The sequence below is a fragment of the Calypte anna genome, chromosome 10 (genome assembly GCF_003957555.1).
Source record: "Calypte anna isolate BGI_N300 chromosome 10, bCalAnn1_v1.p, whole genome shotgun sequence".
Lineage (NCBI taxonomy): Eukaryota > Metazoa > Chordata > Aves > Apodiformes > Trochilidae > Calypte > Calypte anna.
Window position 1 is genome coordinate 630,070 of NC_044256.1, and position 12,010 is coordinate 642,079.

Sequence of the window (12,010 nt, forward strand, 5' to 3'; positions counted from 1 at the left end):
ACTTGTCCAGATGGAGCTGAAATAGTGCCAGCCATGGTGAGACTTCTGGGGAAAACACCAGAGGGGGAGGTGGGGCAATGTCCCAAGCACTGGAATCTGGCAGCTGGGATTCCCCACCCCTGGTGGCATGGCTGGAGGTGCTGAGCATCAGTCTCATCAACTGAAGTTTCTATCTGCCACACTTCCACACTGCAAACCAGGCAGCTATTCTTGCAGCAAAACCTTTTGCTGGACATGCCACATGAATTTTCCTCAGGAGCACAGTTTCTCTAACTGCCTAGGGAAAGAGAAAAATGAGACAACTGCAAGTGTGATCCTTGAGTGTAATAAAACTACTTTATTTACACAGTAACATGAATGCCACAGAGTACACAGCAAAGTACCACAGCAAACCAGAGTGTAACTGCCCCTGATCACAAAGGAAGGCTTGAAGTTTATATATTTATTTATATAAAAATGTGTAAATATCAATATGAAGCACCAGATAAAACAATGCAACCAGGAATTCCAAATACAAATTACCCACAAGAATGGAGTTGAGATTAAAAAAAACCAAACAAACCCCTAGTCAAAGGACTTAAAGAAACCCCATTTATAAAAGTCCATCAATTCTGGAATCCTTAATTTAAAAAGAAGCTTACCCCTTTTATTAAAAACAACAACATATTCTTAAATGCTCAGCATAATTAGTTTTAAAAGAAAAAAACCCAAGGATTTCAACTGCAAAACCTTCTAATACCAACAAGCCCAAGGACAAAGAAACATAAGTTCTGAGTAACTTTTGAAGAGGTGTTATTTGTGAAATGACTATATTCAACTTTACACACTCTTAAATATATATTATATATACAATATATAATATATATATTTTCAAGCAAAAAGGGGCAAAAATACTTTCGATACAAAAATTAATATACATATATATTAAAACATGCCCACACGCCCTCATATATATATATATATATATGTGCATTTGTGTGTATATATATATATATATATATGAATGAATCTCTTCCATATAAAAAGGGTTTCAGCCTCTTCTAAATCCCCTAAATCTTCCCCTTGGATTCATGAAAAAAAAAATCTTTATAGTCTGAAGTACAAACCAAATTCTCAAAATCTGTAGAGTGGCAAAATGCTTGTGTCCAGATAAGATGGGCATTTAATTTTCCACTGGCAACTCTGTTTGATCTGAAAGCATTCTGTAGTTTCCAGCTAAATGCTAAGTGGAGCACCAATGCAAGAAGACTTACAGGAAAATTATTTAAATTACATTCTACATCTGTTCAAACTCTCCATCCTTCTAATACTACATCCAGGTGAATAATAAAACCCATAAAAATGTCTATTCTGCAATGCACCAGTGGGAAAAACTTGCTCTTCCTTTTGGAGTTGAAACCCTCCCCAGTATTTTTTTCTGAAAAGTAGTTTTTCTGTATTCCTCCCTTGAAGTCTTTGGAATTGAAATGATTGTTGACAATATTTCCACAGGTACCTTTTATAGAGATGGTTAAAATTTGGTTCTGCACTCCTTTGATGTTACCTTCCTGCATAACTGAATCATCATCACATCTCTCTCTAAAGGGCTGAAGGGCTCTAATTCTGCTCTAGGTTTTATGGGAGGTATGTTAGAACCAATACCACCTCTTCAAAATCAGAGTAAAATAGATGGCACAGTCCTGCAGGGAATAAGGGTCATGTAGTGTTTCCACAGAGAAGCAGCTCACTTCCTACTTGGGGCAAGGGGGGAAGGAAAGTGCATGAAAATATCTGATTCAGTTTCCATTACATCCCCCAGAAAAGTTAGTATTGAATTAAATAAAACCAGTACTATTTAACTTATATTTACAAATTAACTTAACTATTATAAAAAAAAAAAAAAAAAAATTAATTGGGGCATCTCAGCACAAGAACTGAGAAACAGATATATTTTATTTCAGCAGCAAAAGCTATTTCTACATGCTAAAGGACCTTCAATGTGAAGCTGCTGAATAAATTCTCCAAGTAGCTTAACCCTAACACATGTCATTATTTAAATAATGTATCTTTCTCTCTAGTGTGGGAATTCCCCTGTATGAAAATATCAGGGTGATCAGTTCATACCTTGTGGGTACTGCTGGGATGTGTGGAGCATAAAGGATTTAAGGAGGAACATCTTGTAAATGCTAAAGGCATTCTTGTCTGTAGGCCAGCAACACGATACATTACCTTACCTTAAGTTACTGATTTCATTGTGTCTGAATATTGAAGTGAGACCAGGCTTCTATATTTGACCATTCCAGAGGCTCTGGAATAAAATTCTGGATTCCCTCATTCTTAAAATTTTGTAGGCAAGTTTTCATTAGTAGGTTCTGTTTGTATACACCTGGTGATGTGTAGTGACTAGATCAGATCTCAGGTTTGAAAAATTTCCATTTAAGGAATAAAAAAAAAAAAAAAAAATTCTCCTTAACATCTCAGGAACAGTTCTTCAGAACTCCTGTCTTAGCAGAGGTTTGCAATTCACACTGTTGAGCACAGTGTGCAGCACATCCACTGCCCATGAGCAGCACATCTTAACCTTCCCTGCTTCTTCCAGACTAGTAAAATTCCTCATCTAGAAGCTGAGTGTCTGCAGTAGATTGTCAAAAGCAATAGGTTTCTTTTGATGCTGTGGTCTGTCTAGACCAAGTGACTTGTTAATCCACTATTAATCTCCCTGTGAAGATCCCAAATTTGAAAGCCCACGAGTTTGTTACTTCCTGTCTATGCTGGACTAGAAGCAACTTAAAGAAACTCATTCACATAAACTCCAAAAGCAAATCTAGACTCACTCAGTATCATACAAAGCACAACATTTGATTTTGTAGTCTTTTGCATCTCAGTGTGGGCAGTATTATTTCTAGGGCTATTTTGAAAAGAGTAAGGTTTCCACCAACTCACCAGCTACATTCTAGTTTTTTGACAAGGCACTAAACATTGTGAATCCAATCACTGTGCTCTCTCTGTAAGATTAGAGAGGGTTTTAATGGCTCTAACAGGATCAGAAACCACTCATCACAATTCTTCAAACAAGCATTCGATTTTTCCAGAAATTAGTTTCCACAGGAAAAATCTTTAATGTTAAAAATATTTGAATGACAGCTTTTTATTAATAGAAAAATATATATTTACAGTCAATACTGTTATCTTAGATTTGCAGCTCTTCCTAGGTCTTGAGCTCAACTGAAAGTGCGACATTGCTAAAAAAAAATAATTCAAGATATGTGCACGTATTGCAGTAGGTTATAACGTGCACAGCCAGGGGGTTTGCTCCTGTCATACACAGGATCCCAGTTACAGACAGAGCGGGTTTTTTTCCTTTTGCTTAGCAATTATGCTGTAGCATTCTTAGCAGTTGTTTACAATCAAGTTTAATGCATACATTCTCAGGTATTTATGTGGCACAATCTATTGCCAGGATGGAGAACCACCACAAACACAGTTACAATCATCAGTTATGGGCAAAAGTCAGCCTCAAGCTCCCCAAGGAATAGCTCAGGCCACCTTGTGTTCGACTATTTTTACCATTCATTCGTTTTCTAAAGAAAAGAAATACACAACATTACAAATTGCTAAAGTTTACCCAGTGCTGCACAAGAAAGAGATTGGTAATGAACATCCATGCTTGAGTACACTGCAGAACTAAAATGAGTTCATCACAGAAGATACAAACTGAAATGAAATAGCTAGAGATACAAAGGCTTTGGACCAGCTGCATTAAATACATATGGCTGTAAAACATTTAGAATTCAACTTTGCATGTGCATGTTGACATGAAAGTGACACTGAGAACACAAGTCCCTAAACACAGACACACCTACTGGCACCAGGAAACAACCCCCTGCAGCGGCCCAGGAGCTGCCTGTACAGCCCATGAGCTGGGTGAGAAGTTACCTGTGCACACGTGCAACAAAACAAACACAAAACCAGAGCACAGAGAACAAGAAGCCCTACCTGTACCTGTAGCTCAGCACACGGGGACTCACAGCTAGCAGGCAGCATGCCAGTGACTTGTCATGCTCGGTGGATTTAAGCAATGGGAGCTGTGCCCTCCTGTGTCCAGACAAAGCAGGGCTGCACTGAATGTGTGATTCTTGATAAGGGCTTCTCCTACGAGCTGGTCAGCAGTAGTGTAGACACTTTCTTTCCTGATGTAGTGGAAGTACCTCAACTACATACATTGCACTTGGGCTTTTAATGCACCATCCTATTTTTCTGCATCAATGCTGCCATCCTAACCTTTTTGCCAAAAAGAGAAAGAAAAAAATATATCACATTAAAATATATTATCCTTATCCTTGCCTGATCCTTCACTGATACAGGTGAATCAAACACAATAATAATAACCAGAATTTTTTAAAAAAAATCTTTAGAAAGGTCACAAAGACAGTCTATATACCATGGCACAATCACTGTAGGCTTCCACACACTGTTCAGCTTAGCTCTGATAGGTGCCAGCAAAGAATAATATAGACATTCCAACCCCTCCAAACATATGGTGTGGATCCAGAGCTGGTTTTGCTGACTTTAAGCCTGCAGGACTGTTTGTTATCTGGCCCAAGCATGCATATGCTGTATAAAGTGGCTATTTGTTTCAAGGCTGAAGTGAATTGATTCCTCACAGTTTTAACAATTAAACCAAAACATCAATCCATAAAAAGAACACATGGAAATCTGTGCATTTATGTGCCAGGAAAATAAAGGAAGGGGCTGCAGATCTAGCATCAGGTAAAGGCTGGTGTGTAAAGTGAACACTGTAATATACAGCTTTAAAAAATACATACAAGAATTGCACATAGATCCATAGAAGAGAAGCACAGGCTTGTAACTAGGGCTGTCTGCTTTCCATCACCCGGGTCAGAATCTCTGGTATCACATTTCCCTGCCTCCAGATCAATTCTTCCAAGTGATTCAGGAAACAAGTCAGAGCCCAGCAATATTGAGCAAAGATTCTGCCTGTACAACTGCAGAGGTTCCACTGGAAGGGAAAGAAGTCAGCAATGGCCTCCAAAAGTGAAAACCTCAAGTCCAAACCTCTGTCTGCGATGCTCTTCAAGCTGTTCTGACAACATTCCATCTGTAGGGTGTTGTCTATGGCAACATCAGAAAACATTCCTTACAGCAGACAAGATAAATGCAGCCAAGCACTGCTGTGGGAAAAAAGGATCATGATACTTTTAGTTATGGCTGCCAAACTTAACAGCTCCTTCAGTAATGAAACAACAGTGTTTTTGCCCCCTTGTTTTTATCCTTCAGAAAGCTGTGTCTGCAGTAAAACCATCTCCATGTGGCCTGTTAGCTACACACAGACAAGCTCTAAACATATCTGTCTCCTGCCAACAAAGCCAATTTCAGTCCCACTTTGCAATATGGCAGAAGTGACAAGAAAAACCAAAATAAAACAGATGGGGTGGCTGTTATTTTCTTCCCTGATTCAGAGCAGTGATTGTCAGCAAAGGTTATGAATGTCCTATCCATTTCAAATGGGGCTTAAGTTCCTTTTTTCAATGGAAGGGGAATTTCAATTGTCCACCATGTGTTGTATTGTCCTTGTATTTATGTCGTTGTAGCTACAGTGCATCAACAGTCCAGACTGCTGAATGCCATGTAGCAAATGGGATAGACAACGTGTGCATATTCTGCTTTTTAAGGCAGAGGTCTTAAATTAAGGGAAATGGCCTGATTAAGGCAGCACTGTTGACATTATGGATCTGTGGTGAGAAGGGATCTGGGCAGGCAGTGTGTCAGAGAAGCAGGGAAGAGGACTGAACACAGATGCTTACTGTCCACTGACACTTGGCACAGTCAGCAGCATAACCACATCTGGGGAAAGAAACAAGAACCCATAAAGAGTAACAGAAGGATCTGAATTGGTTTGGTTGACACCAAAGGAAACAGGAGCCCAGCTTGCCTCTGGGGGACTAAACTGAGAGAAAATTTTACTTGGTATGTAGAGTGTAAGCAAATGAATGTTTTGTGGCGTGGTGGATCATTCATCTCACGTTTACAAGTAATCCATCTCTGTTTGTGGTCACTGCTATTCACTAACCAATGCTACATTTGGAAATGACAGAAACTACCCAGAAGAGGAGGGCGATTTGTTTACTGCAGTGGTAGAAATAGTGGTATAAAGATTTGCTCTTCTTTTGAGCCAGATATTAATCAAGTTATATACTACTGTCTGACCCAAACGCAGTCATCCTGGTACAGGATGCAATTCCTCCTTTTAAATTTGCTCAGTGTTGCTGGCTTTGATATTTGTGCCACTTTCTAACACTTGTACAAAGTGTGAGCCCCAGGGCAGGCTGGGGGCAAGGGCTGAGGTGGAGGGTGCTTCATGAAAAGCAACAGGCTCTGCAAACTAGTGCTGCTGCATGATTCTCACAATGCGACGAAGTGAGTCTATAGTGGCAAAAGCCAGGTACTGACAACAAAGCCAGTCTTCCAGAAAAATCCCACAGTCCCTGTCGAAGGACTTCTCTGCAAACTTTATCATCAGCAGCGTCCTTTTTATATCCAGCCAGTTCTGAAGTACAGCATCTCTACGTGAAGGGTTGGAAGAGGTACTTAGAGCATGGAACAAGTCCTCACGTGGACCCCAAAGCAAACACTGAAGGACTCCCTTGGCTTCTGATATGAGGATCCTCTCTGAAGGATTGGGATTCAGCAGGCAGCTGGCAAGTTGTTGAAGCCCTTGAGAATAGAGGGAACGGCAAGGAATCTTGGGGAGATCAGCACGAGTGTACTCCTTCTCTTTCAGCTCTGGATTCTCATCAAAGGGATTGGGTAAGTGCAGCATTTCATAGATGAGGATACCAGTCTGGAACTCATCACACTTTTTGTACTGTGTTGCAGTGATGATTTCTGGAGCCAGGCGGGACTGATCACGCAGGACCTCAGGATCTACCATGTGACTCTTCTGCTTGGCCTGGGAGAAATTGCTCACTATTAATCTGGCTGGACAAGCACTGTTGGGACTGGGTTCCGTGGACTCGGAGCTCAGAGGGCTGCCTCCTGGTCTGGAATGGACCAGCAGCAGGTTCTCTAATCGCAGATCGCAGTGTGTGATATGATATGGTTTCAGGTGCTCCAGGCCCAAGCAGAGCTGTAAGAGGAGCAGACAGACCTGTCTCTCATACAGATCCGGGCTCTTTGCATGGCGGGGCACGGATTCTCGCACGAAATCGGCCACTGTTAAGTATGGGACCTCCCGTGTGATGACCACAACGCGGCTGCGTGGCTTGCTGATTGTCCCCTGGTTGCTTGAGCTGTCTTTCTGTGAAGCCTCTGTATTAGAAAGAGCATCTCTGTTCTTTTCTTCAGGCTCTTTCTCCTCATCTTCTTCCACCTCTGCTGCATCAGCATCCTCCCATGGAAGGAGACGAACAGGAACTTCAGCAAGGAAATGGCCACAGTCCTGCTGGATGTTAAAGTTGATAGCCAGACTCTGCCGGATGGAGAGGCTGTGATAATACTGCTGGGATTCCTTAGCTTTGCTCTTACAAATCTGGGGAAAAAAATTAAACAGATGAGGCATACTATAAATTTGTAAATTCTGTATTGTATTTTTAAAATGCTTTTTGTTGACAGATATCCACAGCCTAGCCCTGAACACAAGCACTGAATTTTTTTTTACTGAACTGAACTTGGCAGACTATCTTAAGACACAGGAACAGTTTCCACTAGACAGTAAGCAACTATGGGGCTGTTGGCTGGTGAGCAGCTCACCATGAGCCAACAATTTGCACTTGCATCCCAGAAAACCAACCACATCCTGGATGGATCAGAAGAAGTATCCAGCAGGTCGAGGGAGATGATTCTCCCCTTCTACTCCACTCTCATGAGCTCCACTCCCATGAGCTCCCACCTGAAGTACTGTGTCCATTTCTGGAGCCCCCAACACAAGAGGGATATGGAGCTGTTAGAGTGAGTCCAGAAGGGGCCATGAAGATGTGCTCCAGCCCTCTGATCTGATCCTCTGCCATGAAGACAGGCTGAGAAAGCTGGGGTTGCTCAGCCTGGAGAAGAGAAGGCTTTGGGGAGAGCTTGCAGTGGCCTTCCAGTACCTGAAGGGGCTACAGGAAAGCTGGGGAGGGATTTTTTTTCATGAGTGCACATAGCAATAGGACAAAGGGTGAGGGCTTTATAGATTTAGGTTAGACATTAGGAATAAATTCTTCAGTGTGAGGATGCTGAGACACTGGCACACGCTCTCGAGGGAAGTTGTGGCTGCCCTATCCCTGGAAGTGTTCAAGGCCCGGTTGGATGAGGCCTGGATCAACCTGGAGGTGTCCCTGGCCATGCAGGGGGGTGGAACTTGATGATCTTTAAGGTCCCAACCCAAACCATACTGTGATTCTGTGAAATGCAGCTCCCCTGCCATTATTCATTGGAAAATGAACGTTTCCAGTACTCAATGGAAAATGCAGTTCAGGCAGATTGCTTTTTAGTCAGAGGAGCAGCTGATATGTGCTAAACACACAGTGAGGCTTACTTTACAGTTAGCTGTTTATCAAAAAAAAAATTATTTTCTGTTTTCTTAGCTTTGTTATCAAGCTTAAACAAGATAAAAATAATCAATAGGAGATACAAAGAAATATGCATAAAATATTTGAGGATGTGATCAAATGCTTGCACACAACTGAGTAAGCATGACATAACAAGTTGCCATCTGTCAGCTGAGTTAAGTGATCAAATACATGGTCCTTGCCCCTGTCATTGGAAACTGCAATCTGAGCTGCTGCTGTCTCAAGTTCCACATCATGGCTGCAGTGAGAAGTGTCCACATGCAGGGCAGGGGCTGCTGGCAAGTGTACCTGCTGTGGCTTGTAATGAATGAAATGGAACATGATGAGGAATGGAAACTCATTAGAACATGGTACCTTAACTGCTTTCAGTCATTTCTCTGGATCATAATGATATGTTTTTATTTTCCCTTATAAAGCTGTCTTCAATTTCTGTCCAAAAATATCCTGTTGATAGGTACATTATCACCATAATAATTATCCTTATTAATTGTTTGCACTGCTGTAACAACTGGCAGCTCCAAGCCCCGTGCAACTGGACAACCTCTATTAGGCATCTAAGGCATTTACTGACTAAAATTACAGCCCTACAAAGACTGAGGTGCATTGACCTTTGCACAGTAACCTCAGTTCTGTTGGCTGCAGTCAGATGGTTCAAAGCATGTTTCAATCTTTATGAGATTAAAGCCTACGTGTTCAGTGGATATAATGCACCAACAGGTCTTAACTGCAAAGCTCAGAAAAAAAGGCATAGGAAGATATCTCTCTGCAGGTGAAATTACAGCTTCTCTTAGCTCATCTCCAAAAGCCAAGGAAAGCCAGATAACTAAGATTAGTAAAAGTCAGCACTAGTTCTACACAGTCATAACGACCAAGGATCCCAGCTCTCATACCTAGCCCTGAAGTTTTTTTATCTTTTATGTTCTTGTGGATAAGAAACATACAGTGTAACAGGAGAGTTTATCTTCTATGCTTGTGTCAGATACCCATGAGTAGACAGAAGCAGTAACAGCATTTTGATTGTCCTCCTGTCTCTGACACTATTTCCATACTTCATTAGCATTTCCATTTCCATATGTATCATGTAAGCTATAGCTTACACTGCCTGTTTTTAACTGCCATGCACACACAGAACTGATCTGAAAAATGCATTTTCTAGTCAATTTTATTTAAGAGAGGAAAGTTGTAATTTTCTGGAAATGTTTGTAGTTACCCTTTTTGTACCGTTGCTCTTGCCAATTTAAATCTTCAAATGTGTTTTATATTCTTAGAGGTGAAGTTAGTTATCAAAGGGACTAGCAGATCCTCTGCTTTTTTCAAGGGTTACAAACATGTAAACAAATACTATAAAAACGCAGCCTTAACCTTTGAACTCTATATGAAAAGAGAATGTCAGCTGATTGTCTTGAAGAATGCAGTCCTTAGATTTATTTAATTCTTTATACTGCACAGAAGACAGAAGTAGAAAAGGATTGTACAGAACCTACCAGTGTGTATTAAATTGAACAGCTATTAAGGAAAAAGAAAATAGTTTTGTCTTCTATGCCCTTCAAGCCTTTTTTCTAGTATGGCCAAGCCATGGGGATAATCAATTCCAACTGCAGGAAAGGTTCACTGTGTTGTAATCCAGTCTTCAGTCTTTAAAAACACCTAACTGACCCAACCCAAAATATACCCTCATTCTGAAAGAGTTTAATTTTCAGGTCAAGGTTACTTGCTGATAAGAAAAGTGCAAAAAAACACTTGCCTTTAACTATTGTACTGTTTGTCATGTTACCCACAGAGCATTTCTAATGCCACCTGCCAGCTAAGAATGCTGTTGTATTAGGAATATATAATTTACAAGAGTATTTGCTCTTAAAACAATAAACACTTCTCAGTTGGGGTGGATACAAAGCCTTTTAAAAAAGTTTATTGAAAGCATTTCTACTTATCAATAGAATAAGAATCTAGAATTATTCATAGTTTCTAATTTCAGTTCTTGGCAGCCTCTTTTTCCTACTTACTTCAGAAAAGGGCTCTCAAATCTATTGCTGGAATTTCAGCTAAAATAATAGGACATAGGCTTTGCACCTCTCAAAATCATCCTTGGTTCACTCATTCTAGAAAATACTGCAAATCCTAGAACTGTGATAGCAGAGCAGCACTTCCATGGGCCTCTGTGGATGTGGAAATGCTTCCTTCTGATTTAGAAATGCCTGGCTGTGCACCTCTGCATCGAAAGGCATTCAGCTACTAAGGCAGAGTATGCTGCCTCTTTTCCCTTTTCCTCAGAGCCAGCAGAACTGCTCTGCTGTATGATTCCAGCTGGACCACTTGTAAGAAAATGCCTTTCCAAACTACTAAAAACACTGCAAAAGAGACCTGTCCTCTGCTTTCTCCCTTCTCTTTCTTCTTGTTATTCAAACCTAAGTCTATTTAACTTTAAACTGACTGCCCTTCTCTTAGCTGGTATTAAAAAAAATATACTGATTTCCATCTATTCATATTACATCTTTACACCTGGAAAAATACAACTTTTCCCCTCTCCGTTGCTTTCCTTTAAAGAATAACAAGCCCTTGCTCCTCCTATCTTTATTCCTAAGGAACCTCCCTGGTTCTGTTTTTTTCTTCTTTTCTGAGTTATTCCCATTTATTCCATCTTTCTGAAGAGTGGCACCCTAAACTGATTACACTGAACAAGTCACATGGTTATCTCCATTGTTATGTGGTTCATTAAAACCTTCAGAGCAGTGTCTATTCTAAAGTCTAAAGCTGCAGCAGAGCCAAACTTTCCCCACTGTTGGCTCTTAAATACAGGTTTGTTTCAAACTCCTCTCTCCTAGCAACAAAACAGATGTTAAAGATGAAGTAGTATTATGATTAAAATAACTGCATTCTTGCCTCCTTATTCTGCATGCAGGATCTACAAAGACAAAATAACCAAGGTCTGATTAGAGATGTATTTTCTGCTTCTTGCCTTGCAAACAACATGAAGAGAGAAGTGGAAGAGGCAGCCTGGATATTTAAGGCTGATTAAATTGCTGACTTTACAAACACTAAAATTTGTACACTAGATGCTGTGCAATTGCCACAGGGAAAGCAGCACCCAAACCCTGGAGTGTGACGACAAAGCAGACACCAGTCTGAAGTCAGAAAACAGTTGCTGTAAGACAGAGCTGCAGAAATCTGATGCTTCTGCAAGCATTTGGCTCTTCTTCAGACTTTTGCTATGAAACACAGCTGCCTGAGTCAGACAAGTAGTGTGGTTTTACATGGCAGAGTTCACATTCTGATTTAGCAGTGTCTTATTAGAATGGGGACAATGTGTGGAAAGCAGTGGAGACAAACTAAGCTTAATAATGATCTTTTCAAAGGCAGTTTATAGAATTTTACTCACTTTTTGTATTATTTCATCATGTTCTGAGGTATTGCTTCAACTCAACTCTCTTTTATGTTGCCATTTTGAAACAGAGTAGTGAATG

The 12,010-nt window shown here is 40.5% G+C and overlaps 1 protein-coding gene across 2 annotated transcripts in view; it reads right to left on the minus strand.

Annotated features, from left to right (window-relative positions):
- Positions 1–317: 317 nt before the first annotated feature.
- The window catches only part of PEAK1 (pseudopodium enriched atypical kinase 1), a 106,235-nt gene continuing 94,542 nt past the window's right edge, over positions 318–12,010 (minus strand). For both annotated transcript variants that reach the window (XM_030456964.1, XM_030456963.1), the window contains one exon: positions 318–7,528. In XM_030456964.1, the coding sequence (XP_030312824.1) occupies positions 6,383–7,528 (1,146 nt within the window). In that variant the 3' untranslated portion in view covers positions 318–6,382. The remainder of the gene's footprint in view (positions 7,529–12,010) is intronic.